At 52.8% G+C, this 27,393-nt stretch overlaps 1 protein-coding gene across 1 annotated transcript; it reads left to right on the forward strand.

Moving 5' to 3' along the window:
- The first annotated feature begins 144 nt into the window (after positions 1–144).
- Positions 145–27,238, forward strand: BAIAP2L2 (BAR/IMD domain containing adaptor protein 2 like 2). Its single transcript, XM_072844023.1, has 14 exons — positions 145–370; positions 1,513–1,588; positions 2,516–2,602; positions 3,060–3,121; positions 13,177–13,248; positions 13,476–13,592; positions 14,420–14,566; positions 22,269–22,421; positions 22,690–22,810; positions 22,947–23,172; positions 25,311–25,433; positions 25,738–25,945; positions 26,534–26,577; positions 26,750–27,238. Exons 1-14 carry the CDS (start codon positions 320–322, stop codon positions 26,823–26,825), a joined length of 1,563 nt encoding a protein of 520 aa, XP_072700124.1. The 5' UTR covers positions 145–319; the 3' UTR covers positions 26,826–27,238.
- The last annotated feature ends 155 nt before the right edge of the window (positions 27,239–27,393 follow it).

A 27,393-nucleotide genomic window follows, 5' to 3' on the forward strand; every position in this document is an offset into this window, starting at 1 on the left:
CAAGACAGTGGCCCTTCCACGCGTGCCCACCGGCCCATGGCTCAGAGGGGTAAATAATTGAAGGGCAGGTCACACGAACCTGCCCGCGTCACAGGATGCCTTCCTCCGGCTCTGGTTACGCCCCAGATCACATTCTGACATCCCTGGCTGGTGAATAATTAAGCTGCCACCTCCTCCCCGGCCACACGGCAGGCCCTCCGTCTCCAGGTCCTGCTGGGCAGCTTTCTTTGCTCCCTCAGAGCAGTGGGCACTGGAGGGGACCCAACCCCGCGCTCCTGGCCCTGCCAGCACCCCCAGCACCCGAGTTGCTGCCCACTCCATGGCCCCCGAGATGGACCAGTTCTACAGGTCCACCATGGCCATCTACAAGGTGAGCATGTGTGTGGCCCGGGCCCTGGGCCTGAGCACCCCTTCTCAGGGCTGGAAGGTCGGGCCAGGTCTGGGGGACAGGGTGAGCATGACTGCAGCATGTTCTGGAAGGAAGGCCCTGAACCGGCCTGGATTGTGGGCTCAGGGGTGGGGATCCCCGGGGGCAGTTAGCCACCCCAGGCCAGCCTGAGGCTCCCAGGGCAGGGGTTTGTCCAGTCGCCCAGTGAGTGACGGCCCCGCTGAGACGGTGCTCCTAGACGCTGGGCAAAGGCAGGATGGGGCCTACGGGGGTTAGAGGTGGGAGTGGGTGAGGCCCAGAGAGCCACCTGGCCGGGGCCTGCAGCGTCCCTCTCTGGCTGTCTCTCTGTCTTCCTGTCTCTGTCCATCTCTCCTTTCTGAGCCCCTCACTCGAATTGTCTGCTTCACTCCAGAGGGGTTGCCACTGTCTCTGTAGACTTTTATTGAGCACCTCTCCCATGTAAGCCTCAGGACACCCTGCCGGCAGGATAGAAAATAGTCACCCCAAAGGATCGATGAGAAAGCCAAGGCCAACATGGTTAAACAGCTTGTTCAAGGTCACTGAACATCCCAGAGAGGCTTCTGCGATTTGAACCAAGACCCAAGCCTAAGTCCATGCCCCAGGCCCTCTGCATCCCGAGGGCAGTCTCCAGCTGTCCGTGGCCTGAGGTGGCCCGTGACCCCGCCACAGTCAGGTGCCCAACGGCTCTTCTTTGAGGCAGGTGAGACCTGCCCTTGCCCCTGAGGGGACTGTCAGACATCCATGAGTCCAGCCCAGCGAGGCCTGGACCCAGGGTGGGGTGAAGCCACACCCAGCTGGGGGCTGCAACAGACCACGAGCTTCCTCCCCGTGGGAGGAGGAGAACCTTCCAAGTGCACTGTCTTAGGAGCAAGTTCCTGCCAGGGCAGGTGTGTGAGCAGGAGCGAAGCTAGAACAGGGCCCCAAGAGATAGCTGTAAGGCCTCTGCAGCAGAGTCAGGATTCGGGGTGACTCCGCATTCCTGGGTGGGTTCCCCTACACTCGGGCTCCCTTTCTGGGGCTGGGGGTGCCCTGCTCTCGAGGCCCAGTGACACCTCTGCCCATCGGCCTTTCTTTTTCCTCCCTCCTTTGGCCTCGGGCTCCAGAGCATCATGGAGCAGTTTAACCCTGCCCTGGAGAACCTGGTGTACCTCGGAAACAACTACCTCCGGGCCTTCCATGGTAAGTCCCTGCCTGGCCCAGGGCTCCCAGCCTCCCAGCCTCCACTGTCCCCATGCACCTGGTCCTTCCATGCAGTCACCTGCACCCCACATCAGACATTCCGCTCAGGCTCACCCCTGCACACTCCTATCCAGCACTCTCATCCACACACACCCACACCCTCCTATGCCTGCTTCTTAGGTGACCTCCGGATGCTCCCAGAGACACAGGGCTTGGCTCTGGTGGCCTCCGCGGCCCCAGCCACACCACGCTTCTATAGGTCACCTTGATGCTGCCTGGTGAGCCCACTGCTATACCCAGGCCCACTTCTGCAAGCCCGGCTTCACACCACAGCTGTCTGTCCTCACTCTGACCACGCACCCCGCCAGCTGAACCTCACTCTCAGTGCCCGTGCTAACAGCTACCTCTCCCCCATTTCCCAGCAACACCTGCTCCAAGGCTAATCACTCCACCAGGACTTGCAGTCCTCCCTGCAAAGGACAAGCCAGGGACACACCCGGAGCTGAGGGCCACCCAAGCCCTCCCTACCTTTTAGGACTTTGGAATCAAAGCCTACTTTCCCCTATGCCAGCTACCTCAGCCCACCCCCACCCCGTGCCCCAACACCTGCACAGAGCAACACACCTGCCCACACCTCCCTGTGCATACACACAGGTGCCGCACCCGCACCCATGACAGACATGCGCTCAGGTCCTGCTCAGCACCAGTCCCTGTGCTGGGTGCAGCTGTCCCGGCCCTGCTCCACACCTGCTTTCTCCTCCGGCCAACACCACGTGTCCACACACACCACCCAGGACAGTACCCCACACACATACCCATGCCTGATCGCATGGTGTCCCCTCCATGTGCCCTCTCCTGGCAGGAGGGGCCTCCAGGGGTGAGGGCAGATGGAGGAGGGGGGCTAGACCCATCCCTGTCCCCCTGCAGCTCTGTCCGAGGCAGCTGAGGTGTACTTCAATGCCATCCAGAAGATCGGGGAGCAGGCCCTGCAGAGTTCCACCTCGCAGATTCTGGGTGAGCCACTTCCCCTTCTGCTATATCCTTCTTTCTTGGGCCTGGGGCTCTCCTGGTCCTGCCTCCACCCTAGGCCTCCTCCTGCTATCCAGACCCCTCTGCCTCCCCGGTGCTGTCCCTTGGGCGTGAGGCCTGCCTTGCCCACCATCCTGGGATCCCAGAGAGGGTTCCTTTTACGTTCTTACCTTTCCTGGAAAATCCCCCTAAGACACAGGCCTTGCAGCCCAATGCCCAGCACCCAGACTCCTGTTCTGGAGCCCAAGCTCCTCTGCACCACTCTCTGCAGGGCTGTTCCAGGGCTGGGACAAGCTCTGCCATCCTCACAGAGCCATATGGGAAATCCTTGGACTTTGGTCCCAAAATCCCATCTCAGGCAGCCCCTGTGGCAGCTTCTAGCAGGAAGAGGGTGGGTGGGGCAGGTGGCCCCCACTGAAGCTCCTGCTCTCCGTGCCTCCAGGAGAGATCCTGGTGCAGATGTCAGATACCCAGCGGCACCTGAACTCCGACCTGGAGGTGGTGGTGAGTATCACACCGCACAGTGCTGAAGGGTCACTCAGGAGAGTGGGGTGCATTCCAAGGAAGACCAGGGCCCCATCTCCCACATCCTTTCCCAGGGAGGGATCCCTGGGGCCTGGGGTGACACACAAGCACTGCTCTTCTGGGTACCTGCCAGGGCCAGGCTGCGTGGGGCGTGTAGACCTGCCATATCTTGTTCAAGCCGCCAGCCAGCCTGGGAGGCAGGTGCCGCTTGTCTCCATTCTACCAAGGAGGAAACTGAGTCTCGGAGATCTGGTCTCTTGCCCCCAATTCCAGAGCAAGTAGAGGAGCTAGGGAGAGAAAAGACCCCCGCCCAGGAGCATGTGGCCAGGCCCTGCCCCTCTCTGGCTCCCGGGCCCCTCCCTCCATGCTCCCAGGGAGCAAACCAGCCACCTGACCTTGTCACACCCACGAGAAAAACCCACAGAACTAAACCCAGTCTTCTCAGTGAGGGAGCCCAGGCCCTGCTGACCCAGCAGCCTCCCTGTGGCACCCCAAATCACAGCCCAGCACCACAAAGAGCTGCCCTCTGCAGACACAGCCTAGTGTTCCTACCCTTGGGCTGTCTTCATGCCATTCTCTCAGCCTAGATCCACCCCCATCCTTGCCGGCCAGCACCTTACCAGGCCTCCCTTGACCCCCCAGACAAGCTCATTACTCCTCCTTCTGGACTCCAACAGATGCTTCTATGCATTCTTAGTACGTGATGGTTAAGACAGCGAGCTCTGCAGCCAGAGCACATGCGTTCAAAACCCAGCTCCACCCGCCACTGGCTTGTGACCTTGGACAAGCCTGTCTGTACTTTGGCTTACCTGTCTGTCAAATGAAGATAATCATAGCTACCGGCGGGATTCTCATGAGGACTAAGCAAATTCATTAGTTTAAACTAGATGCCTGGCGCCCGTAGCCCTCCATGCATCTTCTTGGTGATAATTGGCAATCGGATCCACCACCCTGTCTCTCTCCCACCAAGACTGGGAGCCCCGCAAGGGCTGAGGTGGGGCCTGGCACCCGGCAGGGGCTTCACTGACCCTGGATAGAAGGAGCAAACTTGAAAAGGAGAGAGTAGGGCCTGACCCCACAGAGAGGGGATGAGCAGGTGTTCCCAGGCGGTGCGGTGGGCTAAGCACTGGGCGCAAGGCAGCCAAGGATGGGGAGCTGGGGCAGAGCACAGAGGAGCTGGTGGTGAGGGGTCTCGGAAAGCTCAGGAGGAAATCAGCTCACTGTGACAGCAGGTGGCTCAGAAACGTGTATGTATGAGGGGGACCCCCCCGGAAGTCAGGGTGTGCTTTAGGGGGACACCAGAAAATACGTTGCAGTTTGGTTACAACGTCAAAAGGGGGAACAATTTTAGGAACAGAAAGCGTGCCTCCACCTGCACAGGATCACACCCTGGTCCTAGGCCCACCTCTGGGAACTTGCAGGCTCAGGGCTCTGCGGAGCCCCCTCCCGGGGCTCAGGAGGGAGTTAGGAGCACCGCTCCTGCTGGCAGCCAGTGACACTTCCTATCCTCGGGTTTGATGGCTCTCTGTGTCACTCGTGGCACACCTGGGCTGGATAAGGACGAATGTCATCCAGGCCTTCTCTGTAAGGAGAGATCTGTCCTCTCTGGGCACCCGCATCTTGGCTGTGACAGCTGGGCAGGGCCCTCGGCCAGAACCAGAGGCTGCCTGCCTCGGGCTCGCCCATCCAACAGCTCTCCGCAGCCAGGCGCCAGGCCCTGTTGCAGACAAAGCCCTTGCCCCCACCCCCGCCACCCCGAGAGGAGCCAGACAAAACCCCAGATTAACAAGTGAGCATATACGAGGCAGTATGTAGAGATGCGAGAGGTACCCTGGAGGAAGACAGAGCAGGGAAGGCTCGTGGCTGGTGTTGGACGGCTGCAATTTTTAAGATACTCTCAGAAAACAGGACTAGGAAGGGGACACTGAGAGAGGCCTGGGAGAGGGGAGGGAGACGTGTGAGGGAAGGGCCTTCTGGGTGGAGCTCCGGAAGGCTAGCAGGCGTGTGTGTGTGTGTGTGTGTGTGTGTGTGTGTGTGTGTGTGTGTGTGTGAGAGAGAGAGAGAGAGAGAGAGAGAGAGAGAGAGAAGGAGACGATCGGGGCTGGGACAAGAGCCCTGTCCTGTGGCCTTGCCCAGGCTCTGGCCATTCTTCTGAGTGTGCAAAGCTAAAGATAGACAGGATCTGACTTTTTTTTTTTTTTTTTTTAAGATTTTATTTACTTATTCATGGAGACACAGAGAGAGAGGCAGAGACACAGGCAGAGGGAGCAGGCTCCCTGAGGAAAGCCCGATGGGGGACTCGATCCCAGGACCCCAGGATCACAACCTGAGCCAAAGGCAGATGCTCAACCACTGAGCCACCCAGGTGTCCCCAGGATCTCACTTTTTTTTTTTTTAAGATAATTTATTTATTCATAGAGACACACACACAGAGAGAGAGAGAGAGAGAGAGAGGCAGAGACACAGGCAGAGGGAGAAGCAGGCTCCATGCAGAGAGCCTGACATGGGACTCGATCCAGGACCCTGGGATCACGCCCTGAGCCAGAGGCAGATGCTCAACCACTGAGCCATCCAGGTGTCCCATCAGACCTAGGTTCTATCCTTCTGGCAAGATCCCAGAGAGCGCTGGGTTCTTCCATCAGGAGTCACGTCACATCTGCAGCCATGTGATGTTAACAGCCATTGGGGCTCAGTGTGTCCAGATCCATCCACACACAGGGAGTTAACTGCTCTTCTGATGCGCTCTTACCTGTTAACTGGGATATTTCTATATGGAGACGCTTCTCCGTACCTACTCTTTGTTAGTAGTGGCACATTTTTGTGTGAAAAGTAAGATAAAGGTTTATTCAATCCCTTCACTTATTAGCTTTTGAGATCATGAATGGGGTGTCACCCTGTTGTCCTCTGAAGGTGACCAATTAGCTGTATTCTTTTCCTCACATCATTACTGTGGTATTTTTTAGTATCAGTATCGTACATTTAAACACATTGGATGTATTTCAGTCCTTTGCATTTATTGTCTTTAGCAAAGTTGAAAATGTTCCCTCTTTGGCCAATAGAAGCTTCTTCAGTCTGGCTCCTGAGTCTCTTGGGTACAACCCTAGTAGTTTTGATGGCTTTCCGGCTGTTTTGTTTTGTTCAGCCTCTTCTGGGTTACACAGCTTCTCCTTTGTTCTGGTCCTCATAAGAATCCTGACTCTTGGGGCACCTGGGTGGCTCAATGGTTGAGCATCTGCCTTTGGCTCAGGTCCTGGGATCGAGTTCCGCATCGGGCTCCTGGCAGGGAGTCTGCTTCTCCCTCTGCTTCTGTCTCTGCCTCTCTCTCTGTGTCTCTCATAAATGAATAAATAAAATCTTAAAAAAAAAAAAGGAGAATCCTCATTCTTGAGGATACAGAGAATGCAAGCATTCAGACATCCCGATCATCTTCAGGCATGAAACATTGAATGCTTCTGTTGAAAAGTCTGATGATCTATTTTTTCCTGTCATAAATCACTTGCTTTTTCAGCCTAGATGCCCAATTTTTTTTTATTTTTCTTCAGTCTAGTAATTTTTCTAGACATGTCTTGGTGTTGATCTATCTGGGTCAATATCCTCAGTCACAGGGTGTACTTTTGCAATAAGTAGTTTTAAATTCTTTTCTTTTTTTAATTTCAGAAATGTTATCTTGAATCACAATTTGTAGAATGTTTTTTGTTCTCTACCTTTGCATTTCTTCCTCAGGGACTCCTATTATCTGTATGTTAGATCTCCACAGCTTATCTTCAACATCTTTTCTTCGTCTTGGCTATTTTTACTTTTTTCTTCATTTCTTCCCCCACCCTCCCAAATTCCAGATGTTTTGATTTAATACCTGGACCAAGAACAGAGCCCATAATAGAAGTCCTATCATAGATGTATCTATATATACAATGATACTCATGAGTGTGTCTCTCATGAATAATTAAGTAAACTCTTTTAAATATATATATATATTCTCATATATATTACATATATCATATATTAAATATATCAGCTTGAAAATCACCCCTTTGAAGTATACAATTTATTTTTTTTTTAATTTTTATTTATTTATGATAGTCACAGAGAGAGAGAGAGAAAGGCAGAGACACAGGCAGAGGGAGAAGCAGGCTCCACGCACCGGGAGCCCGACGTGGGATTCGATCCCGGGTCTCCAGGATCGCGCCCTGGGCCAAAGGCAGGCGCTAAACCACTGCGCCACCCAGGGATCCCGAAGTATACAATTTAGAATATTTTTTTTAAGATTTTATTTATTTATTCATGAGAGACACAGAGGGAGAGAGAGAGGCAGAGACACAGGCAGAGGGAGAAGCAGGCTCCACACAGGGAGCCTGATGTGGGACTCGATCCCAGGACTCCAGGATCATACCCTGGGCTGAAGGCAGCACTATACCACTGAGCCACCCAGGCTGCCCCAATTCAGAAGTTTTTAATGTAGTCACAGAGCTTTGAACCCATCCCTACTATGTAATGTTAGAACATTTTCATCACCCTCGTCCACGAAACACTGTCCCCATTAATATTTGCTCTAGTTTCTTGGTTTCTTTTCATAAAAAAAAAATTTCCTCTTTGGCAACCGCTCTCTGACTTCTGTCTTTAGAGATTCATTTAGCCCATTCTAGGACTTGATATGAAGGGAACTGTACATATGTATTCTTCTGTGTCCCGCCTCATTCACTCCATGTAATGTCTGTAAGATGACCTCATGCTGTCACAAGCATTGATGCTTGCTGTGTCTGATTGCTTAGTATTTGACTCAATGACTGTACCACCATTTGTTTATCTTTCTGTTGATGGTCATTTGGGTTGTTTCCAGTTTAGGATTATTATGACTATGGCTGCTGTGAACACTCTTGTACAAGTCTTTTGTGGATTTATGTTTTCATTCCGCTTGGATAAATACCTGGGGGTGGAATTTGTGGGTCACAGGGCTGACATAAATTTGGCTTTATGAGAAACTGCCAAAGAGCTCTCCAAAGCTCTTAATGCTAGCCGCACCCCTGCCTGCAATGTATAAAAGCTGCTGCTGCTCTCTACATGCTTGCCAACATCCGATGTTGTCAGTCTTATTTATTTTAGCCATTCTAGAAGATATGGAATGGTACCTCATTGTGGTTTCATTTTGCATATGCCAAAGACTTTTTTTTTAAGATTTTATATATTTATTCATGAGAGATACAGAGAGAGGCAGACATAGGCAGAGGGAGAAGCAGGTTTCCTGCGAGGAGGCTGATGCAAGACTCAATCCCAGGACCCTAGGATCATGACCTGAGCCAAAGACCACTCAGATCAACCACTGAGCCACCCAGACACTCCTGCCAAAGACTTTTAATGGGCTTACCGGACATTTGCATATCTTCTTTCATGAGGTGTTTGTTTAGTACTTTGCCCGTTATTGGGTTATACTTATTGTTGACTTATAGGAGTTCTTTACATAGTCAAGGTATGAATCCTTTATCAGATATAGGCATAGTGCATGTTTCCCCCTCCCAACCTATAGCCTATCTATTCATTTTCTAAATACTGTCTTTGATGAACAGAAGTTTTACATTTTTAGGAAGCCAAATTTGGCTATTTTATTGTTTTCATTTTACAAAAGGCAAAATCTGTTTAAACTCAGTAAACTACCTTAAAATTCATGGGACTAATGCTATGACAACAACAAACACTAAAAAGAGCACCTGCCTCTGCTAATTTGACAATTTTAAAAAGTGGCTTGTATTTGTATCCATTTCAAGAAATCTTTGCCCACCACCATGGCAAAGATATTCTAGGTTTTCTTGTAGACGCTCTATGTTTTGGACTTTACATTTATTTCTATGATCCATCTTAATTTTGTTTTTGTGAATGAAGTGAGGTAGAATCAGGGTTCTTTCCCCAGTTGTCCCAGCACCATCCCCAAAAAACTTTGCTTTCCCCATTGAACTGACTTGATATCTTTGTCAAAATTTGATTTGTTGTGTATGTGTGGGTCTATTTCTGAGCTCTCTACTCTGTTCCACTGATAAATTTGTATATCCTTACACTGATACTACAACTGTATTAATTGCTCTTGCTTTACAGTGAGTCTTAAAATCAAATAGTCTAAGACTTTTTGTTCTTCTTTCTCAAAATTATTTTGCACAGTCAAGATCCTTTGCATTTGCATATGTAGAATCAGTTTGTCAATTCCTCTAAGAAAATCTGCTGGAATTTTGACAAGGATTGCATCAATCTATAAATTAATGGTCCTCATAGGGGGACCTGGCTGGGTTAGTCAGTAGAGCATGCAACTCTAGATCTCAGAGTCATAAGTTTAAGCTCTATGTTGGGAGTGGAGCCTACTTTAAAAAAATACATATATATTAATGGTCATCTTAACAATATTGAGTCTTCTAATCCATGAACATAGTATATCTCTCCATTATTTATTTCTCATAGCAACTCTTTGCCATTTTCAGGGTAGCAGTCTTGTACAACTTTTGCATTTGTTCCTAGGTATTTGATTCTTTTAGCCATTATAATTAGAATTTAAAAATTTTGTTTTCCAGTTGTTCATTGTTTAACTTATTTTTTAGTAGGATCACCCTGGCTCCTGCACTAAGAATAAAATATCAGCAGTAGAGGGCAAAAGCAAAAGCAGGAAGACCAATTTCGAGGCTATTGCAGTAATCTGGAGGTGGGTTGAAATGGCTTGGGAAAGTGGCAGCAACGGTAGTGTTGAGAAGAAATCAGACTGAATCTAAAGCCAACAAGATTTTCTGATGGAGTAGATGTCAATTGCCAAAGAAAAGGGAAAGTCAAACTAACTCCAAGGTTTTGTTCTGATCAACTGGAAAGGTGTACTTGCCATTAGCTGATTGGGAAATACTGAGCATGGAGCAGTTCAGGTGGAGGAGAGAGATCGGGGACTTAGTTTTAGACATGGTAAGTTGGAGATGCTTATTAGAAAACCAACTGGAAATCTGGGCTAGAGTTTGGGGTCAAGGTCTAGGCTGGGTTGTTTGGGAGCCATGAGCATATGGACAGATGAACTAATGGAGGGAGTGGGTGGAGGAAGGGAAAGGAAGAGGCCCTGAGGAATCAAGACATAAGGGAGAATCAGCAAATGACAGAAGAAGCAGTGAGGGTAGGAGTGCAAGGAAAACCAGGAGAGGGTAATAAGCTGGAAGCCAAGTGAGGAAGGGGTTTCAGGAGGAAGGAATGATCAACTGTGTCTAATGATGACCACAGTTCATGTCAGATGCATCCTGAGAGTTGGCTTTGTGATGTGGAGTGTCAGTGATTTCAACAAGAACTGTCTTATAGGTGTTCTGGGGCACAGCCTTACTGAATGGGGTTCAAGAACAAATGGGGAAGACAGGAGTGGCATCAGCCCACAGGGACAATTATACCAGCAGGGGGTGGGGGGTTCCTGTCTAGGCGACAAAAGGATTTCTTTCAAGTTACTGGAACAACAATACATAGACCTTGCAATGTGTATTTTCCACAGTGGGTCTGCTCTCAGCTTCTATGTTGAGGAGCTCACAGGACCCATTAATGAAGTATATGCTGAGAGGATACAGGGAAGGGAGGGCAGTCTCTGCTTTGACCTGCTGGGAATGACTCAGTCAGCCTGGGGTTGGTGACTTCCTTGTTTCAGAAGTCACCTGTTAGTAGATAGTCCTAGGGTTCCCCCATAGCAAGAGCTCAAAGTTCATGTCAATTTTCAACCTCTTAATGGATCCATTTCCTCCGGAGCTGAACAAAGACTTTCCATTAACCCAATAGTGGCCGGGGCCCCATCTAATTGGGGCATCCTGGGTCTGTGTCCTCTACCCCACTGGTGATCACAGCCAAGACATGGCAATGGAAAGAATTACCATCCAGCTGTCCCATTCTAACACATACATCCACGGTGTGAATCTGTTCATACCCGACTAGAAGCAGAGGAATGACATCTGATACATGGAAGGTGGCTTGTTCAGGAGCCACGTCTCCTAGGTGAGAGTGAGATAGAGCAAACAGAAGCAGGAAGCCCCCAGCTGGCCTGCAGCACTGACTGCAACAACCCTTTAATCTGTATTTTCAGAACACGTTAAAAAAGCTCCTGCACCCAGGCCTCCCTGGGGAGAGTGCTCCCAGTGGCCTAAGGCTCTCAGTTGGGGGCAGGCGGCACTGCCTCCCTCGCCCACCTTCGTGACAGCCCCACTTGCCTCTGCATTTCTCAGCACATCAGCTCTGCACTATTTTAGGCAGAGCTGGTGTGTCCATCTTGTTGGATTTGTGCATTTTAGATTTTCTCCGTAGCCTTTGGTGTGGTTCAAATTCGTCTTCGGATACCACTCGTCATCTATTAGTGCTGTGGTTACAAAGTTGCCTGGCTTTGGAGGGTCTGCACCAACACCATATCTCCCATAAGCCCTGCTGTTTATTTTGGGAGATTTTGCAGGATATGGGGATTTTCAAGAACCCATGTTTGGTGTTCAAGCAGAAACCTTGGACTGTCTCTTCAGTGGGAAGCAGGGCCAGGGGAGGAGCGAGTGAGGGGCTCTGGTGGCTGCACTGGGAGGTCCCACAGGTGCAGGTTGGAAGGCTCACTTCCTTGCTTCCTGGATCACTGGATGGATAAGGGTGGATATGTGGTCTTGGCTGTATTCATAACACTGATTGCCCTACACACACACACACACACACACACACACACATCCCAGCAGCCACAACTCACAGTTCAAGGGGGTCCCCACTCAAGCTCCCCTACAGACCAGCAGTTAACCAGCATTTCAGAAACAATTATGGGAGAAAAACATAAAATTTGCAAGTTTTACCATTGACTAGTTTCCCTTACATACTGGAAGAAGATGACCAACATTCTTCTTTTGGGCAATGCCCAACCCCAGGGGACAAAAGTCCCCCAGCACAGCATGGGGACCCCTGTGGCAGCAGGCAGCATCCATTGCGGGTTCTTGAGCAGGTGCCACTGAGGGGCCTGGGGTGCAGACAAAGGAAGCTGAGCAGAGGTCCCCTGAAGCAGGAGTGGCCGCAGGATGGGGGACACTTCTCTCTGCTCCCTGTGAACCCAAGTGCAAAGCGTGCCACTGAAGGGTTTAGATCGGATGTCCCCACAACAGAGTGCCCCAGGGAACGCTAATGGGGGGACTCTAGGAGAAGGTCCCAGGTGAGCACCAAGGCTCACAGAATCAAAGCTCTTCGGGCTCACAAGGCTGGACCTTCAAGAGCATCTGGCCAAGACTTTCCTGTTACAGATGGGGAAACTGAGGCCCAGAGAGGGACAGCAACTTGTCCAAAGTTATAGAGCAAATTGGAAGCAGAACCAGAATTACTAGGACATAGCTCTTCTGAGCCTGAGCCTGGAGGCTTCCCCAGCCTCCTGGTCACCCAGGTGGTCAGCCACCTCTGTCTCACCTGTCATGGAAACCGGCCACCCCTCAGCTAAGACGTCAATGGCTGTGAGCACTTTCACTGGGTCAGGCCCTGCCCCCAGTGCTGGGGACACAGAGATGGGTCAGACGCGGCTCTTGCACACAGCGGCTTGCTGCTCCTCCAGAGGGGCTGTGAGCAGGGGCCCAGCAGGAAATTCTGTCCTATGGCTAAGGGAAATGAAAAGTAAATGAACAAATGTATGTATACATTCCAGAAACAAAATGGGAGAACCATGGCTTCTGCTGGGGAAGCCAGGGTAACCTCCTGGTAGAGGAGGCAGGGAAGCTAGGATTTGTAGTCTGGTAGGAAAGTCTAGGCAGAGGGAATGGCATAATCAAAGCACAGACTGGGACTGAGAACCAGGAGACACTGATACATTTATGGAGAGTTGTGGCGAGCCAGCTACTGCACTACATATTTTGCATATTTAACTATTTAATCCTCCCTCCACCAGGTGCTTTTATTATGACCATTTCTCAGACGATTGGGCAGGTGCCTGGTGTGTTAGGAACTCAGTGGGCTGAGTTGCACACTGGGCAGTGTGCAAGGGATGCTGCAGTGTGGGAAAGATTAGGGCCACCCTGATCACCCCCACTCTGCACTCCACACAGGTGCAGACATTCCATGGAGACCTACTGCAGCACATGGAGAAGAACACCAAGCTGGACATGCAGTTCATCAAAGTAAGTCTGGCCACCCACCTTGGCCCCCCCAGCCCATCACAGGCAAGACTGCCTCTCCTCGTTTGATAGATGGCACACGGAGGCCTGCGCTGGGCATTGACTGGCCCCAGGCTGCACGTGTTCCCAGCTGAGTCCCCCTGGGGCCCTGTCCAGTGCTCCAACCCATGGGCCAGGAATCTTGAGCTCATTGACATGGGGGTCTCCCTCCTCTCTCCACCCTACCCAAGGACAGTCGCCAGCACTACGAGCTCGAATACCACCACCGAGCCGCCAACCTGGAGAAGTGCATGTCTGAGCTGTGGCGCATGGAACGCAAGAGGGACAAGAATGTGCGAGAGATGAAGGTACAAGAGCTGGGGGCAAAACCAGGCTCTGGGGGGTCCCTGGACACCCTCCTGGGCTCCCCACCCAGCACTGGCCCAACCCCAGAAGGGCCACCTGCCTCATGCTCCATGGTGAGCATAGCTAGGGAGGTCAGCCGGGCCCTGGTGGGTAGGCACTGCTGGGCCCCAGGGCCACCTCAGTTCTGCTCCTCATGCTGTCACTTCCCAGCCCTCCCCAGAGTCCCAGGCCTTGCGCCTTCTACTTCATTGGGAAAACCTAAGGCCATCAGCCTTGCTGCTCCTGACCGTGGTAGCTACTGTGTAATTCCCCAGCAACCCCGCCATCCTCTGCGCCCCCCACCTCTGGCTAGGGCCAGCCCTCCTCCCAACCTCAGGGCCCCATCCCTGGCCTCCATCTCCAGGACTTTTATCTCCTTTCCTGTCTCCTCCTCTGGCTCCTTGACTAAGCTCTTATCTCTCCCCTTCAGAATCTACCCTCCCAAGTAGGGACTTATTAATCAACTCATTCACAGTTTCTTAACCCAACCTTCCTGGGCCCCCCCCTTGGTGCTTGGCCCCATGCCTGGGGTCAGAGGGATGGCTCAGACACCAGCCCTGCCTGTGAGGAGTGCCCGGGCTGGTTGGACACAGAGCCCAGGCTCAGGAGGATGAGGGTGCCCTTGAGAGGTGGGCCCAGGAGCTCCGGTGAGCTGGGTGCTCGGGGGAGGGCCTCCAGGGGGAGATGGCTAGCTCAGGAAGGACAGGGAGACTTCTGACAGCTGGCACTGGTGGAGGGTGGGAAGAGGCATCCACCCCCTGCCTCCAGCCAGAACCCACTTCTTCGGCAGGAGAGCGTGAACCGGCTGCACGCACAGATGCAGGCCTTCATGTCCGAGAGTCAGCGGGCAGCTGAACTGGAAGAGAAGCGGCGCTATCGTTTCCTGGCTGAGAAGCATCTGCTGCTTTCCAACACCTTCCTGCATTTTTTTGGCCGGGTGAGCTGGGGCTGGGGGACAGCTAACGGAGACTTCCTAGGGTCTGTGCTCTCTGTGAGCTGACCACCCATGGGATTTCCCTCCCTTTGCTAATTTCCTTCTATCCTTCCTCTCTGTAGATATTTATTTAATTTGTTTACTCTCCCCATCTATTTCTTTGGTTGTTTCTGTGTTTATTTGTATCATCAGATATTCATTCATTCATGATTTTGTTTATTCTCACATTCATTCACTAATTCATGCCTTTATTCACTCATATATGAACCATTTATTTTTTCATTCCTGCTTGCATATACTCACCATTCACAAATTCATGGATTCATAGGTTTATTTAGTTATTGTCTGTTACTTTGATCATATTATTTAGATCCTCTGTGCTCTTGCTCCGTTCTATCTGCTAGACCAAACAGATTCTTTCATTTCTCACTGGATTTTGCTTTCTGTGTTCAACTGCCATGTTGTTTAGTGCTGTTGGGTTTACAACTATCATTACCTTCTCTGTAAATGTTGTCATTTATTTATTTATTTATTTATTTATTTATTTATTTATTTAATGTCTTTCATAATCCAGCCTGAAGCTCTTCATTTCACTTTGAGATTAAAATGACCCTCTTCTCTCTTCTGTGAACTCTTTATTTTAAAGTTTTATTTATTTAAGTAATCTCTACACCCAAGATGGGGCTTGAACTCATGATCCTAAGATCAATAGTTGCATGCTAAGTGTGTTCCTGTTGCTAATAGTTCAGTTTTGACTTTTGACCAGTCTTACAGGCTATGTCTTCAAATAGAGGAATTCAGTTCATTCCCATTAACCCAACAACTGATACACCTGTTTTATGCTTTCAGGATAACTTAACTGCATTTACTTGGTCATTTCTTCTGTTTCTCTCATGCTTGCTCTTGTCGCTTTGGTTGTGTTTTTACATATTCCCCTTTCCCCTTTATTAACAAATCCTACTGTTCTTTTTATCTCTATTCATGATGACCTCATGTTGTGACCCTCATAATAACATATATTCCTTATTATCTTTTCCAAAATATACTGACAAACTCTCTGACACTACACTGTCCATTGCGGCCCCCTGACCCTTAAGATGAGGCCTGGGGAAGGATTTTCTTGCCCTCTCTGGAATTCTAAAATGTGGCCTAACTCCTCCCCTTATGCTCCCCGACCCCCAGCTCTTGGTTTTACCTAAAAACCTAGGGCCTTTAGTTCTAAGCTCTCACGGGTCATTTCTTTGCAGCATGATCCTTTTATTTTGAGAGGCTTCTCTGAGATCACATATCTTTCTGCTGCTTGGTGCATGGTCACCCGCAGAATACACACACGATCAGATACGCTGATACCACTGTGTTTTCACTCCTTTTCCTTTCCCACTGTCTTGGGGTTTCTGTCTTGATTAACTGAATGTTTTCTGCAGCTACTCCATCTGAATCCTTGCATATGTGCAAATGTCTCACTTTTGCCCAGAGTGCTGAGTGGCATGTGGGCTGGTTGAAGGACTCCAGAGCTGGAGGCTTTTTCTCCTGGGGTCCAAGAGGACATTGCCCTGTTTTCTGGCACTCTGTGTTGTTGATGCTAAGGCAGGTGCTGGTCTGTCTACTTTCCCTCTTAAGTGGACTGGCTCTTTCTCTGGATGCTTGGAGGTTTTCCTGGGGTCCTTGGGACTCAGGAACTTGTCTGGGCACCCCTAGAGGAGTGTCCGCCACTCTCCTCACTCTGCAGGCTCAGTTCTTTCTCCAGGTCAGAGGATCTGCTTTCCTTTCTCCACTGTCTTTCCTTTTTCTCCTTCTAGAACTCCACATCTATGACCTCCTCCTTTGCCAAGTCTATTTCATTTGTCCTCATTCTATATTGTGAGATACTTCTCCCCCTTGACGTGTCAGGCCTGATTGTGTTCTAGTTCATCTGTTCAATCTTCAATCTTAAGATTGTGCTTTGTCTGGCTAAGAAGGTCTTTGTTAATGCAGCAAACACTCCTATCAAGATCTTGTTAATCTTTTCACCCCCTTCTCTCAGCTGCCTGGGTAGTCTCCTGGGTTCTCCTCCCTGACCGCTGGGTCCTCTCAGGTTTCTTGTTTCTTTCTTTTGCCTCCCCGTGTCCTGTTCCCACTCTGGGTTCAGTTGAGTTGCAAGGGCTCAGGCAGTGGTACTGGCAAATGTGGGAGGTTGGGGGAGTGAAGCCATCTCTACCCCCTGGTACCCCCTCCTAACCCAGGTCTTCCTATTGTTGCAAGCATCAGCTCAGCATGAGAGATAGGGATTAATTTAGTCTACTCTTAAGGAGAACCACTGCAGACAGGGCTGCCAGGGAAGGTTGTGCAGACTGAGCACTGCACAAGGGTATCTGATTAAGAGTAGGGCCTGTGCTCTACTCTCCAAGCTGAATACACTGGTGCAGACTGTATTTTCCTAGAGAAAGGAGCACCTCTTTCTTTGCATAAAGAGGCCATCCTCTCACCAAAGGTGTGCCCAGCAGGCTCTGTCCATCCATAGGGGACACTTATCTCTAAATTATAAGGAACTATCCTATGGGCTAGCAGCAGCCCAAACCTATGGAGCCCTGGGACTCAGGAAAGCCAGCAGCCCCTCCCAGGCCACACTCAGGAGGGACACTTGACACTGCCCTTCCCAAGTGCCTCTGTGGGCATCATGGCCAGAGCTCCTCTTGTCCAGCCAGCCCAGTACTGGCCAAAGTTCTGTCCTGCTGTTATCTGTAAAGATCCGACAGGCCGGAGCCTCCCAGTTGCCCACCTGGCATGTGGCCTGGTCTGGTCTGTGGGTCTGGTGGGATCTGTAGAAGGAGGGACCAAGGACACTGGGACATCATTTTTCCACCATTCCCTCATAAATTGATGACCTTGTCCCTGCATTTTTCCAAGGTTATTTGCTCATTTATGTCCTTAATAAATATTCTTTGAGCCCAGAAGACATGTCAGGCTCTGGCTGTGTCATATCTGAGAGCCAGCCCCTCTTTCCTGATGTCACCAGCAGGGCTCCTTGACCACCACTATTTCTCTTTCTTTGTATTCTTGATCAGGTTTCCCAGCTGCTGTGCCCTGGCTGCAAACCTAGCAAATGATTTCACTTCTCTGAGTCTCTTTTTCTTATCTGACAAAAGAGGGAAATAATCCCCACCTTGCAAGGTTGATGCAGCAGTAGAGCCTCATGTGAAGGAGCCCAGGGGTATCAGGGTCTCCTGCCCCTACTCTCTCCCCTCCAAAGCCAAAAATAAAAGCTACCCTTCAGGAGATCTGTCTGCTTCCAACTGGCTGCCTCTGACAGCCCCCAGCAGATTCCTGCCTCCCTGCTTCTGCCAGGCCCCTTCCCAAGGCTCTAAACCCCGGGACCAGGGCAGTCCGGGTGGCCCAGTGGTTTGGCGCCGCCTTCAGCCCAGGGCGTGATCCTGGGGACCTGGGATGAGTCCCACATTGGGCTCCCTGCACGGAGCCGGCTTCTCCCTCTGCCTGTGTCTCTGCCTCTCTCTCTCTCTCTCTCTCTCTCTGTCTCTGTGTCTCTCATGAATAAATAAACAAAATCTTTAAAAATAAACAAACCAACCCAGGGACCCTCCGGTGCTGAGTGGAGGTGGGACATGGCTGGATCCAGCGACTGGTTTCAGCTCCAGCTGACATTCTTCCGCTGTTCCCATGACAGGCAGCCCCCGGCTCCGGCTCAGCCTTCCCCTCCTACCCCTTCTCTCTCTCTCTCTCTCTCTCTTTCTCTCTGTCTTTCTCTCTCTCTCACAGAGTGATGCTCCAGGGAGGAGGGACTGCTTATTCTTCTTTTAAATAATCGTACTGAGATATGATTCACACAGCGCACAATTCATGCATTTAAAGTGTATAGTCCAGCAGTGTCTCGTATACTTGCCGAGTTGTGAATCCATGGCCACGGTCAAGTTCAGAACATTCGTGTTATCCCTAAAACAGCACCCCTAACGGTCACTCCCCAACGATCCCCCATCCCACCACCACCCGCCCTCCGGAATGGGCAACCAGGGATCTATATTCTGTCTCTATAGATGTGCCTCTTCTGGACATTTCCTATAAATGGAACCATACACTATGTGGTCCTTTGGACCGGCTTCTCTCATGAAGCATCACGTGGGTAAGATTCACCCGTGTTGTGGCACATACCATCCTTCGTTCCTTGTTACTGCCAAATACTATCCCGTTGTCTGCAGAGACCACGTTGATTTAACCAGTCATCAGTGGATGGACATCTGGGTTGTTTCTACTTTGCGGTTGTTATAAATAATGCTGCTACGGATATATGTAGACGTCTCTGTGTGGACGTATGTTTTCATTCCTCGTGGCTACCTGGGAGGGGGCTTGCTGAGAATAGGCTAACTCTGTGTTTAACCATTTAGGGAATTCCAGACTGTTTTCCAAAGCAGTTGCACCATCTCACATCATGGTCTCACCCACACTGCTTCCTCCACATCCCTGCCGACACTTGTTATTGTCAGTCATCTTGATTAAAACCACGCTAGTGGCTGTGAAGTGGTAGCCCTTCTGATGTGCACTTCTCTGATGACTAGTGTACTTGTTGGCCATTTAAATACCTTGTCAGAAAAAAAAAAAAAAACTTTGTCAGGAAGCTTCTTTCTCCCCATATCCTGAATAGGTAACCTCCAACATTAAGAGGAGAGACACTGGTCTTTTTTTTTTTTTTTCAATACCAAAATGCCAATTGGCTTTATTTAAATTAAAGAATATATATACTTACATACACACATAAGTTGATCTTATTAATCCATCCACTAAATATTAAGCTTTTATTTACCAAGGACCAAATAAAGTCTTGATTGGAGTAATATTCAAATTGACAACAAAGATAAGGGAAATTAAGCTTATCTCCACTCTCTTGAACCTAATATTAAACATGACCACTTTGCTTCAAAATAGAATCTTTTTGGTACTGTATTCCAGGAAGTGGTATCAAAGGTTTTATCAGTGAATTTTCAAAAGTAAATCACTTTTTCTGCATATTAGTATCAAAAGAATAGATCCAATGCTTCAATAGAGTATGTAGCAATTAGGGGCACCTGGGTGGCCCAGTCCATTAAGTGTCTGCTTTCGGCTCAGGTCTTGATCCCAAGATTCTGGGATCAAGCTCCACAGGAAGTCTGCTTCTCCCTCTCCCACTCCCCTTGTTTGTGCTTTCTGTCTCTCTCTCTCTCTCTTTTAAAATAGAATATCTTGAGAGCTTATGCAGGTCAAACTCAGGAGAGCTGAGTGATTGCCCCGCAGGAGGGAGCCATGGATTGAATGAGCCAGACTTTCCCTACGTATGGGGGAGAATGGACAGGTATCATGTTGTCTGATCCAGCTGGGCTTTAGGACACACTAGATCAAACTCCTAAGATAGTCAACCACAAATATTTATGTGTTACTATATCCATAAACAGATTGCACAAGATTTGGAACAAGGTTTACTTATTTATTTATTTTTAAAGACTTATTTATTTATTTATTTTAGAAAGAGAGCAAGAGAGAGGGCAGAGGGAGGGGCAGAGGAAGAGGGAGAGAATCCTCAAGCAGACTCCCTGATGAACACAGAGCCTGACACGGGGCTTGATCCCAGGACCGTGAGACCATGACCTGAGCCGAAACCAAGAGCTGGTTGCCCAACTGACTGAGCCACCCAGGTGCCCCTTGGAACAAAATTTAAAGAATGGTGAAGGTCTGAGCACAGCAAGAGGTCACACTCACACTCCCCCAGTCCTGGCTGAGTCTGCATCTGGTCAATAACATGCCTCTCTGCCCACCTCACCCTCAGCTTCTCTGGGTTTATGGCACTTGTGAGAGTCCATCTCTAGGATAAATTCCTAGGAATGGAACTGGTGAGCCCAAGGATATAGGCATTGGTTGTCCCAGTTTACCCTCTTGCTGGTAATGTAGGACATTCCCTTCTCCTTGACAACAGTGTGAGAGCAAACTTTTCAATCTCTGCTAATCAGTAAGGTAAAACCGGTATCTCTGTGTGGTTTTATTTTATACTTGTCTTATAAGTGAGACAGATCTTTTCATGGCTCTGAGCCATCGGATGTCCTTTACTGGGACAGGTCAGCCTCTTTTCTTCTATTTTTCTTATTCATTTCTTGGAGCTCTTTATATGTTACTGAAATGAGCCCTTCCTTGGTGATGCATTGCAAATATTTTCCCAGTTTGTCACTTATCATTGGTCATTGCTTATGGTAGGTTTTGCCATGTTTTAAAAAATTGTTTTCATTTAGCTAACTTTATCAGCCTTTTCTAGTCTGTGGGGTCTCAAGCATACTTAGAATGGCTCTTCCAGTCCATAAATGTTTTAAAAATTCTTCCAAGGTCTCCTAATGGTCTTGAAAGCCTGCACGGTGTTTCTTTCCAACCACAGGCAAAATTGCTTGGAGGCAGGAATCAGGGAAGCCAGTAAAGTTGAGTGTTGTCCAGGCTGGGACTTGGTGCTGTGGCCTTTACTCCCAGAAGCCCCTAGCACCCTGGCAGGTACTTTCCACTGAATGTTCTCAAATTGGACAAAAACTCTTTTTAAAATGTGGTATGCAGAACCCAACGTGCTTGCTTTGCACACTGCTTCTGCAGCATGCACATGAAGACATTTGGAGTTTGGTTTCTGTGCTGTTTTGCTAATTCTGCAAGGGAACAGAGGGGGTGTCCACCTAGTGACCAAGGGGACTAGTTCCTCCTGTGACGTGAGTTGCTTCTGTTTTGCTGCCTGAGATCCCTATGAGGCTTTCAGCAGCTGGGCCAGACAGGAGGCAGGATCTTAGAAAGGTACAGTCACAGGTACAACTTGCTTACTTACCTCTAGGAATTATCTAGCCCTGGGAGCAGCAATCCCTGCAGGACTGGCAAAGCCCCAGGACTTCAAAACATTATAAAATACAGAAAATTAAAAACATGATTAATGCACACAGCGGGTCTGACACTTAAAGCTCTCCCACCCCAAGCTGTTATGGAGTATGTGGTCAACTGCTGAGTTTCCCATCCTTGAAAGTATTCAAACAGAGTTAGATGCCCATGTTCCTGGGACACAAGGAATGCTTATAGACTAAAAGGAATTGACTGGAAAAACTATTTGAAAGGCTTCTTTTAGGAAACTACTCAAATTGGCTTACACAGGAAAGGTACTTATCACTTTAGTTACTATGAAGCTCAAGGGTTTCAGGTATAGCTGGATCTAGGAGCATGCATGTCATCAGAAATTTGCCATTTTCCCTTAGTTATGGTTTCCTGTGCTGGCTTCACTCTATTTAGCCAAGTCCATGAGGTCAAAGAATGTATCTTTCCAGATTGTTCCAGGATAAGTACTGGGATTGGGGTCTCTGGTCACAGCTTTTGGCTAAGTGTCATCCCCGAGTCCATCACCTTAACCGGCAGGATGGAGCCACCTGAGCGGCCAGGCCCGGGTTCTACCCCTACCCCTGTCCTGGGCCTTGGGGGAGCAGGGCCAAAGCACACGGCCTGAGAGGAGGGGCAGGAGAAGCACCTCAAGGAAAACCGAGGGGCCTGGGAGCCAAGAGGGCTGGGCCGTGGGCGAGTCCAACGTGACAGGGCGGCCGCAGCAGCGATCTCTGGCTCCTTCCCGCCAGAAGATCGGGTCCCCCCAGCTTGGGGGCCCGCGTGCCCAGGCCTGGCCGTCTGGGGGCCGCTGGGGGCCGGGGGGCCGGCTGACGCCCGTGTCCCCCGCGGCCAGGCCCGGGGCGCGCTCCAGAGCCGCGTGCTGCTGTGGAAGGAGCAGTCGGAGGCCAGCCGCAGCCCGTCGCGCGCCCACTCCCCGGGCCTGCTGGGGCCCGTGCTGGGGCCGCCCTACCCCTCGGGCCGCCTGACGCCCACCCGCCCGGACATGGTGAGGCCCTGGGCGCCCCCGCCGCCGCCGTTCGCGCCCCCGCCGGCCCCCGCCTGGAGCCTCCTGCCCCCCGGGCTCCCCGTCTACGCGGCGCCCCCCGGCCCGCCGCCCTTCCGCCCCGGCCTGGCCCGGGCGCCCCCGTGGTGGTGGCCCGGCCGCCGGCCCCAGAACCCCTACGCCGACGCCTGGGACCGGGGGTGGGGGCTGGACTAGGGCCCCGCGGCGGCCCCCTCCCCGCCCCACCCTCCCTGCCCGTCTCCCCTCGCAGCCCCAGAGGCCCCTGGCGGAGTTCAGCTCCCCGCGCAGCCGGCACGGCTCCGGCTCCTTCGGCGCCCCCGAGCCCGCCGAGCCGAGGGCCGCGACGCAGCTGCCCCGGACGCCGTCGGCCTGTGAGTGCGGGCGGGGGCGCCCCGGGGGAGGGGATCCGGGCCGGGCAGACGCCGCAGCGGGCGGGATCGCGGGCAGACGCCGGGAGAGGGGGGGGGGGGGGACCGGCCACCCACGCGCCCGCTCCCCGCCCGGCAGCCTCGCTCTACGCCGGCGGCGCCCGCTGCTCGCGCTCCGACTCCCTCGGCGAGCGCCCGGGCGGGGGCGGCGGCGGCGGCGGCGCCAGGAGGGTCCGCGCCCTCGTCTCCCACTCGGAGGGCGCCAACCACACGCTGCTGCGCTTCTCGGCCGGAGACGTCGTGGAGGTGCTGGTGCAGGAGGCCCAGAACGGCTGGCTCTACGGCAAGCTGGAGGGCTCGTCCGCGTGAGTGGGAGCCCTGGGTGCAGGGGTGGGGGGAGGGGGGACGGAGGGGGTGGGAGGCCCCAGGCCTGGGATCCGCGCGATGGAGACTTGTCCCGCCCCTCGCGCCCCCCTGCGCTCTGGGGCTCAGACAGTTCTCTCCCCCGCCCCGCCCTCGGTGTCCTCCTCCATCCACCGGGTGTAGGCCAAGGACAGGGTGGCGGCCCTTGGGAGGAATGGGAAGGTTCTCTCACGCGTGGGAACGCTGCAGGAACCCGACTGCTTGGGCACTTTCTGGATGCCCCACACGGAGGGAGGAGCAGCTTCCACTCTGCACCCTGAGAAAGGCAGCCGAGTAGATGGAGGGGGTGCACCTGCAGGCGGGCTCCCCCAGGCCAGGCCCACAGGCCATGCTGGGACCTCGCAGGCTGAGTTGCAGCCCGCGCAGGGAAGGTCCTTAAAGATTGCCAACGGGGGGTTGGTTTTGACACCAGGAGTGGAAGCTAGAGGTGGGGAAATCCATCGGGGTCCCTGCAAGGCTGGCGGACGGTAGGGGTTGGCAGCCCAGAAAAGGGGAGTGTGCAAGGATCACTCTGCCAAAGAGGAGGGAGGGAGGAGGTGGGAGCTTGTGGGAGCCAGGCAGTGACCCCCACAGGGCTTATGGAGCGGGGACTGTGTGGTGCTCACTCCCACTTATGCTGCGGGGGAGAAGAGATGAATGAGGGCTTCGAGGGAGGAGTCAGCAGGTGCTGTGAAGGACTTGCAAGGGTGGTGGGTGGGTCAGTGGGCCATGGACAGGTGAAGGGTGGATGGGAGGGTGTGGGTCAGTGGATGGTGGTGGAGGGAAGATGGACTGGGGGTGGTCACATGGGCGGGAGGATGCAGGTCGGTAGGTAGGGATGCATTGAGTGTTGCGGGTGAGGGGAAGCACAGATAAGGGGTGCTTAGACGGAGGAGTGACTGGAAAGGTATGTGAATGAGTTGGTAGAGGGGCAGCCAGGTGGTCAAGAGGTGACAGATGGACTAGGGACTGGTCGTCCGTGGGTGGTTGCACTCGTGGATCACAGATGGGTGATGCAGGATGGGATGGCGCAAGGGTAGAGGGATGGATGGCAGGTGACCACTGGACCAAGAATTGAAGGGTGGGCTGGCTGGCAGAGAGATGGCTACAAACACCAGGGTGGAACCTCCTGCTCTGTGGGCCCACACCAGCAGGCAGCAGGAGCCCTGAAAGTCCCCACAACAGGTGTATAGCTGACCTCCTGGGGACCTGAGCGAATCTGAACCACCCAGACCCGTGCTCTCAAACCACGTTCCTGGGACACGGCTGGGGAAGGAGGTGGCAGGTTGTATCAGTGGGCACTTTATGGTGAAAGCAGAGCTAAAGCATATGGAAATGGTTTTGTTCTGTCATTTTGAGCTGAAATCCAGTTACCTTTAGGTGAGAACATTGTTGATTGCGTTGTGGGGCCTAAGGGGGCTTTTTGGAGAACACTTTCCGAAATGCTCTGCAAGGATCTGATGGGTCCAATAGGGTCTGAAAAAGCTGAGGAACATCAGTCCAAGTGCCTTTCCCGAGGCCCAGCTGCTCTGCAGGTGCAGTAATGAGCCTCCAGTCAGGCAAAGACCAAGCGCAGGGCTACCTGGGGTCACCAGAACCAGAGTCCTAGGGTGGGTGGCCACAGCGGGGCTGAGGAGCAACAGGCCCTGGCTCAGGTGCCCCTTCCTCTGGGCTCGTACAGTTGTCTGTGGTCCTGACCCCTTCCCAGTCACCCTTGTCATCATGCGTTTTCGAATCTGTCTGTCCACCGGGTGGGGAGCCTCTGGGGAGTAGGAAGGGTGTCTGGCTCTCCGTGGGCCTCACATGGTGGGTGCTCAGTGGGTGGGGAATGAAGCGGGTCACAGCATGTCCTCAGACACTCTACTTTCCTTCCGCCTTGGGCTTCCAGTGCCTCCTCGGGTGACCTGGCCCCTGGCAGGACATGAGCCTGGACTTGAATGTCGAGAAAGATCTCCTCAAGGGATGCAATGAGTTAGTCTGGGTAAAGCCCTCCGAGCGAGGCCTGGCCCGCAGCACTGCTCAGTAAGAGCTCCCAGGAAGGTGAGTTTGACCTCTTTTTTGGGGCCTTCTGCTCATGGGGCCCTCTGCCTGCACCCCGCAGGAGCGGCTGGTTCCCTGAGGCCTATGTGAAACCTTTGGAGGAGATGCCCATGAGCCCCATGAACGCCTTGAGCCCAGTGACCTCCGTGAACCCAATGAGCCCTATGAATGAGCTACCTTCCAGGTACCCGGTGGTCAGAAGTGGGGCAGGGGTGAGGACTTCAATGGGGGTGGCACCTTAGGGGACATCTGTGAGTTGCGATCCTGAGTGGACTCAGCCTCCTTTGGCCCTTGGAGGAAGGGAACCCCCTCCTTTCTACATGTGACAGCCATTGCGTCCATCCCTCTACCTTCAAGCCCGTGGCCTCCTTTCACCCGTGTGCGAGGGAAGAGGCTGTAGTATGCTTAGGAGCCCAGCAAGATGGGGTAGGGTGCAGTAGGGGCCTCCCACCTGAACCCCTACACCTCCCTCCCTCCTCTGGACTCAGATCCTACCCGCTCCGGGGCAGCCACAGCCTTGATGACCTCCTGGGCCGGCCGGGCAACTCCACAGCACCCTCAGAGTACTGGGACGGCCAGCCCCGGTCCCGAACCCCGAGCCGCATCCCCAGCCGCGCCCCCAGCCCCGCGCCTCCACCCTTGCCCAGCAGCCGGCGAAGCAGCATGGGCAGCACGGGGGTGGCCAGTGACGTCAAGGTGAGCTCCACCCCGCTGCACCGCCTGTCCCCAGCCCCGGCCTCACCCAGTGGGCAGGGAGACTGGAGGCCGGTAACCCTCCTGCTTTGCCACTGGCTGGCTGGCAGGGGGTCTTCCCCGCCGCAGCCTCAGTTTGTCCATCTGCGGGGAGGTGTAGGATGGATTTCTGAGTCTGGGGCAGAGGGAAAGGGGAAAGCATTCCTCTCAGGGACTGGAGCCCCCGTTGTCCTGCTGGGAGCACTGGAAAAGGCCTGTGCTCTCTACCTCCCCACCCCCTGGGAGAGGCAAGACCAGGATCCTGGGTCAGAGCCGGGGCTGGAGCTGGCGGGGCAGGACTGGGGTGAGGTGTGGGGTGCAGGGAGGGCATCTGCAGCCTGGGAGATGGTACTTGGGTCCAGAGGCTTCTCAAGGCTGCGATCCACAGAATTCTGGGCTTCAGAACACCTCGGCCTTATTTCCCAGAAGCCTGGCACTGCAGGGGCATCTGGTCTCGTCCTCTGCCTTCCTGGAATGGGGAGTGGCAGAGGCAGGGGCTCACCTGCCTCTCTCCACTCCCTAAACCTGGCCCTTCCTCCACCCCCACTGTAGAAACTCATGTCCTGGGAGCAGCAACCCCCAGAGCTCTTCCCTCGGTGAGTCCTAGAGCAGGAGTCAGAGGGGCAGGGCTCAGAGGGGGCTGTGGGGGAAGTCGAGGCAGGGGTGAGTGGAGGTGGGGCAGGAGGTCGGGGCGGACACAGGCTCAGGTGCCCAGCCACTTCCCCTGGACCCAGAGCCAGCTGACCACCCCGACCTCTCGCCTCACAGGGGCACCAACCCCTTTGCCACCGTAAAGCTGCGTCCCACTGTCACCAACGACCGCTCAGCACCCCTCATCCGCTGAGGTGCCTCCGTCCATCAGGGGTCTGAGGTCGTACACCCACGCCTGCCCAGGGGCTGCCCAGAGCTGGCGGCAGCGGCATCAGCAGCAGCAGTGGATCCAGGGAGCTGGGGTCCTGATACTGGGGATACTGGGGGTGGCTGCCCTTCCCCAAACCGCGCCCTCAGCTTGAGCAGCTCCCAAGGGACTGGCCTGGGGTCTGGGGCCGTCAGAATAAAGCAGGCAGCATTGGGGGGCGGGATCATTTCTTCCCCCCACGAGGGCCCTAGAACTCTCCCTGGGGGCCCCCCTTGTGCACCCCAACCCTTCCCCGCTCCATAAGGGAGGAGCCCCCACACACCCCCTTCCCCACCCTATGTATGTCCTCCTGTTGGACTTTTGTAAACAGTGAGAAATAAAAGCAGGTGGACACAGCAGCAGGACTGGCAGTGTGTGATTTGGGAGCCAGGGTGGGGGCTTGGGGCTGGAGGCGTCCCACTGGAGAATGGAGTCCCGGAGGCCCTGTGGGTCCCTGGTTGTTCCCTGGGAGGCGTCTGCTCCCGCACAGCCTCTCACAGCCCTGGGCTAAAGC

The sequence above is a fragment of the Canis lupus genome, chromosome 11 (genome assembly GCF_048164855.1).
Source record: "Canis lupus baileyi chromosome 11, mCanLup2.hap1, whole genome shotgun sequence".
Classification (NCBI taxonomy): domain Eukaryota; kingdom Metazoa; phylum Chordata; class Mammalia; order Carnivora; family Canidae; genus Canis; species Canis lupus.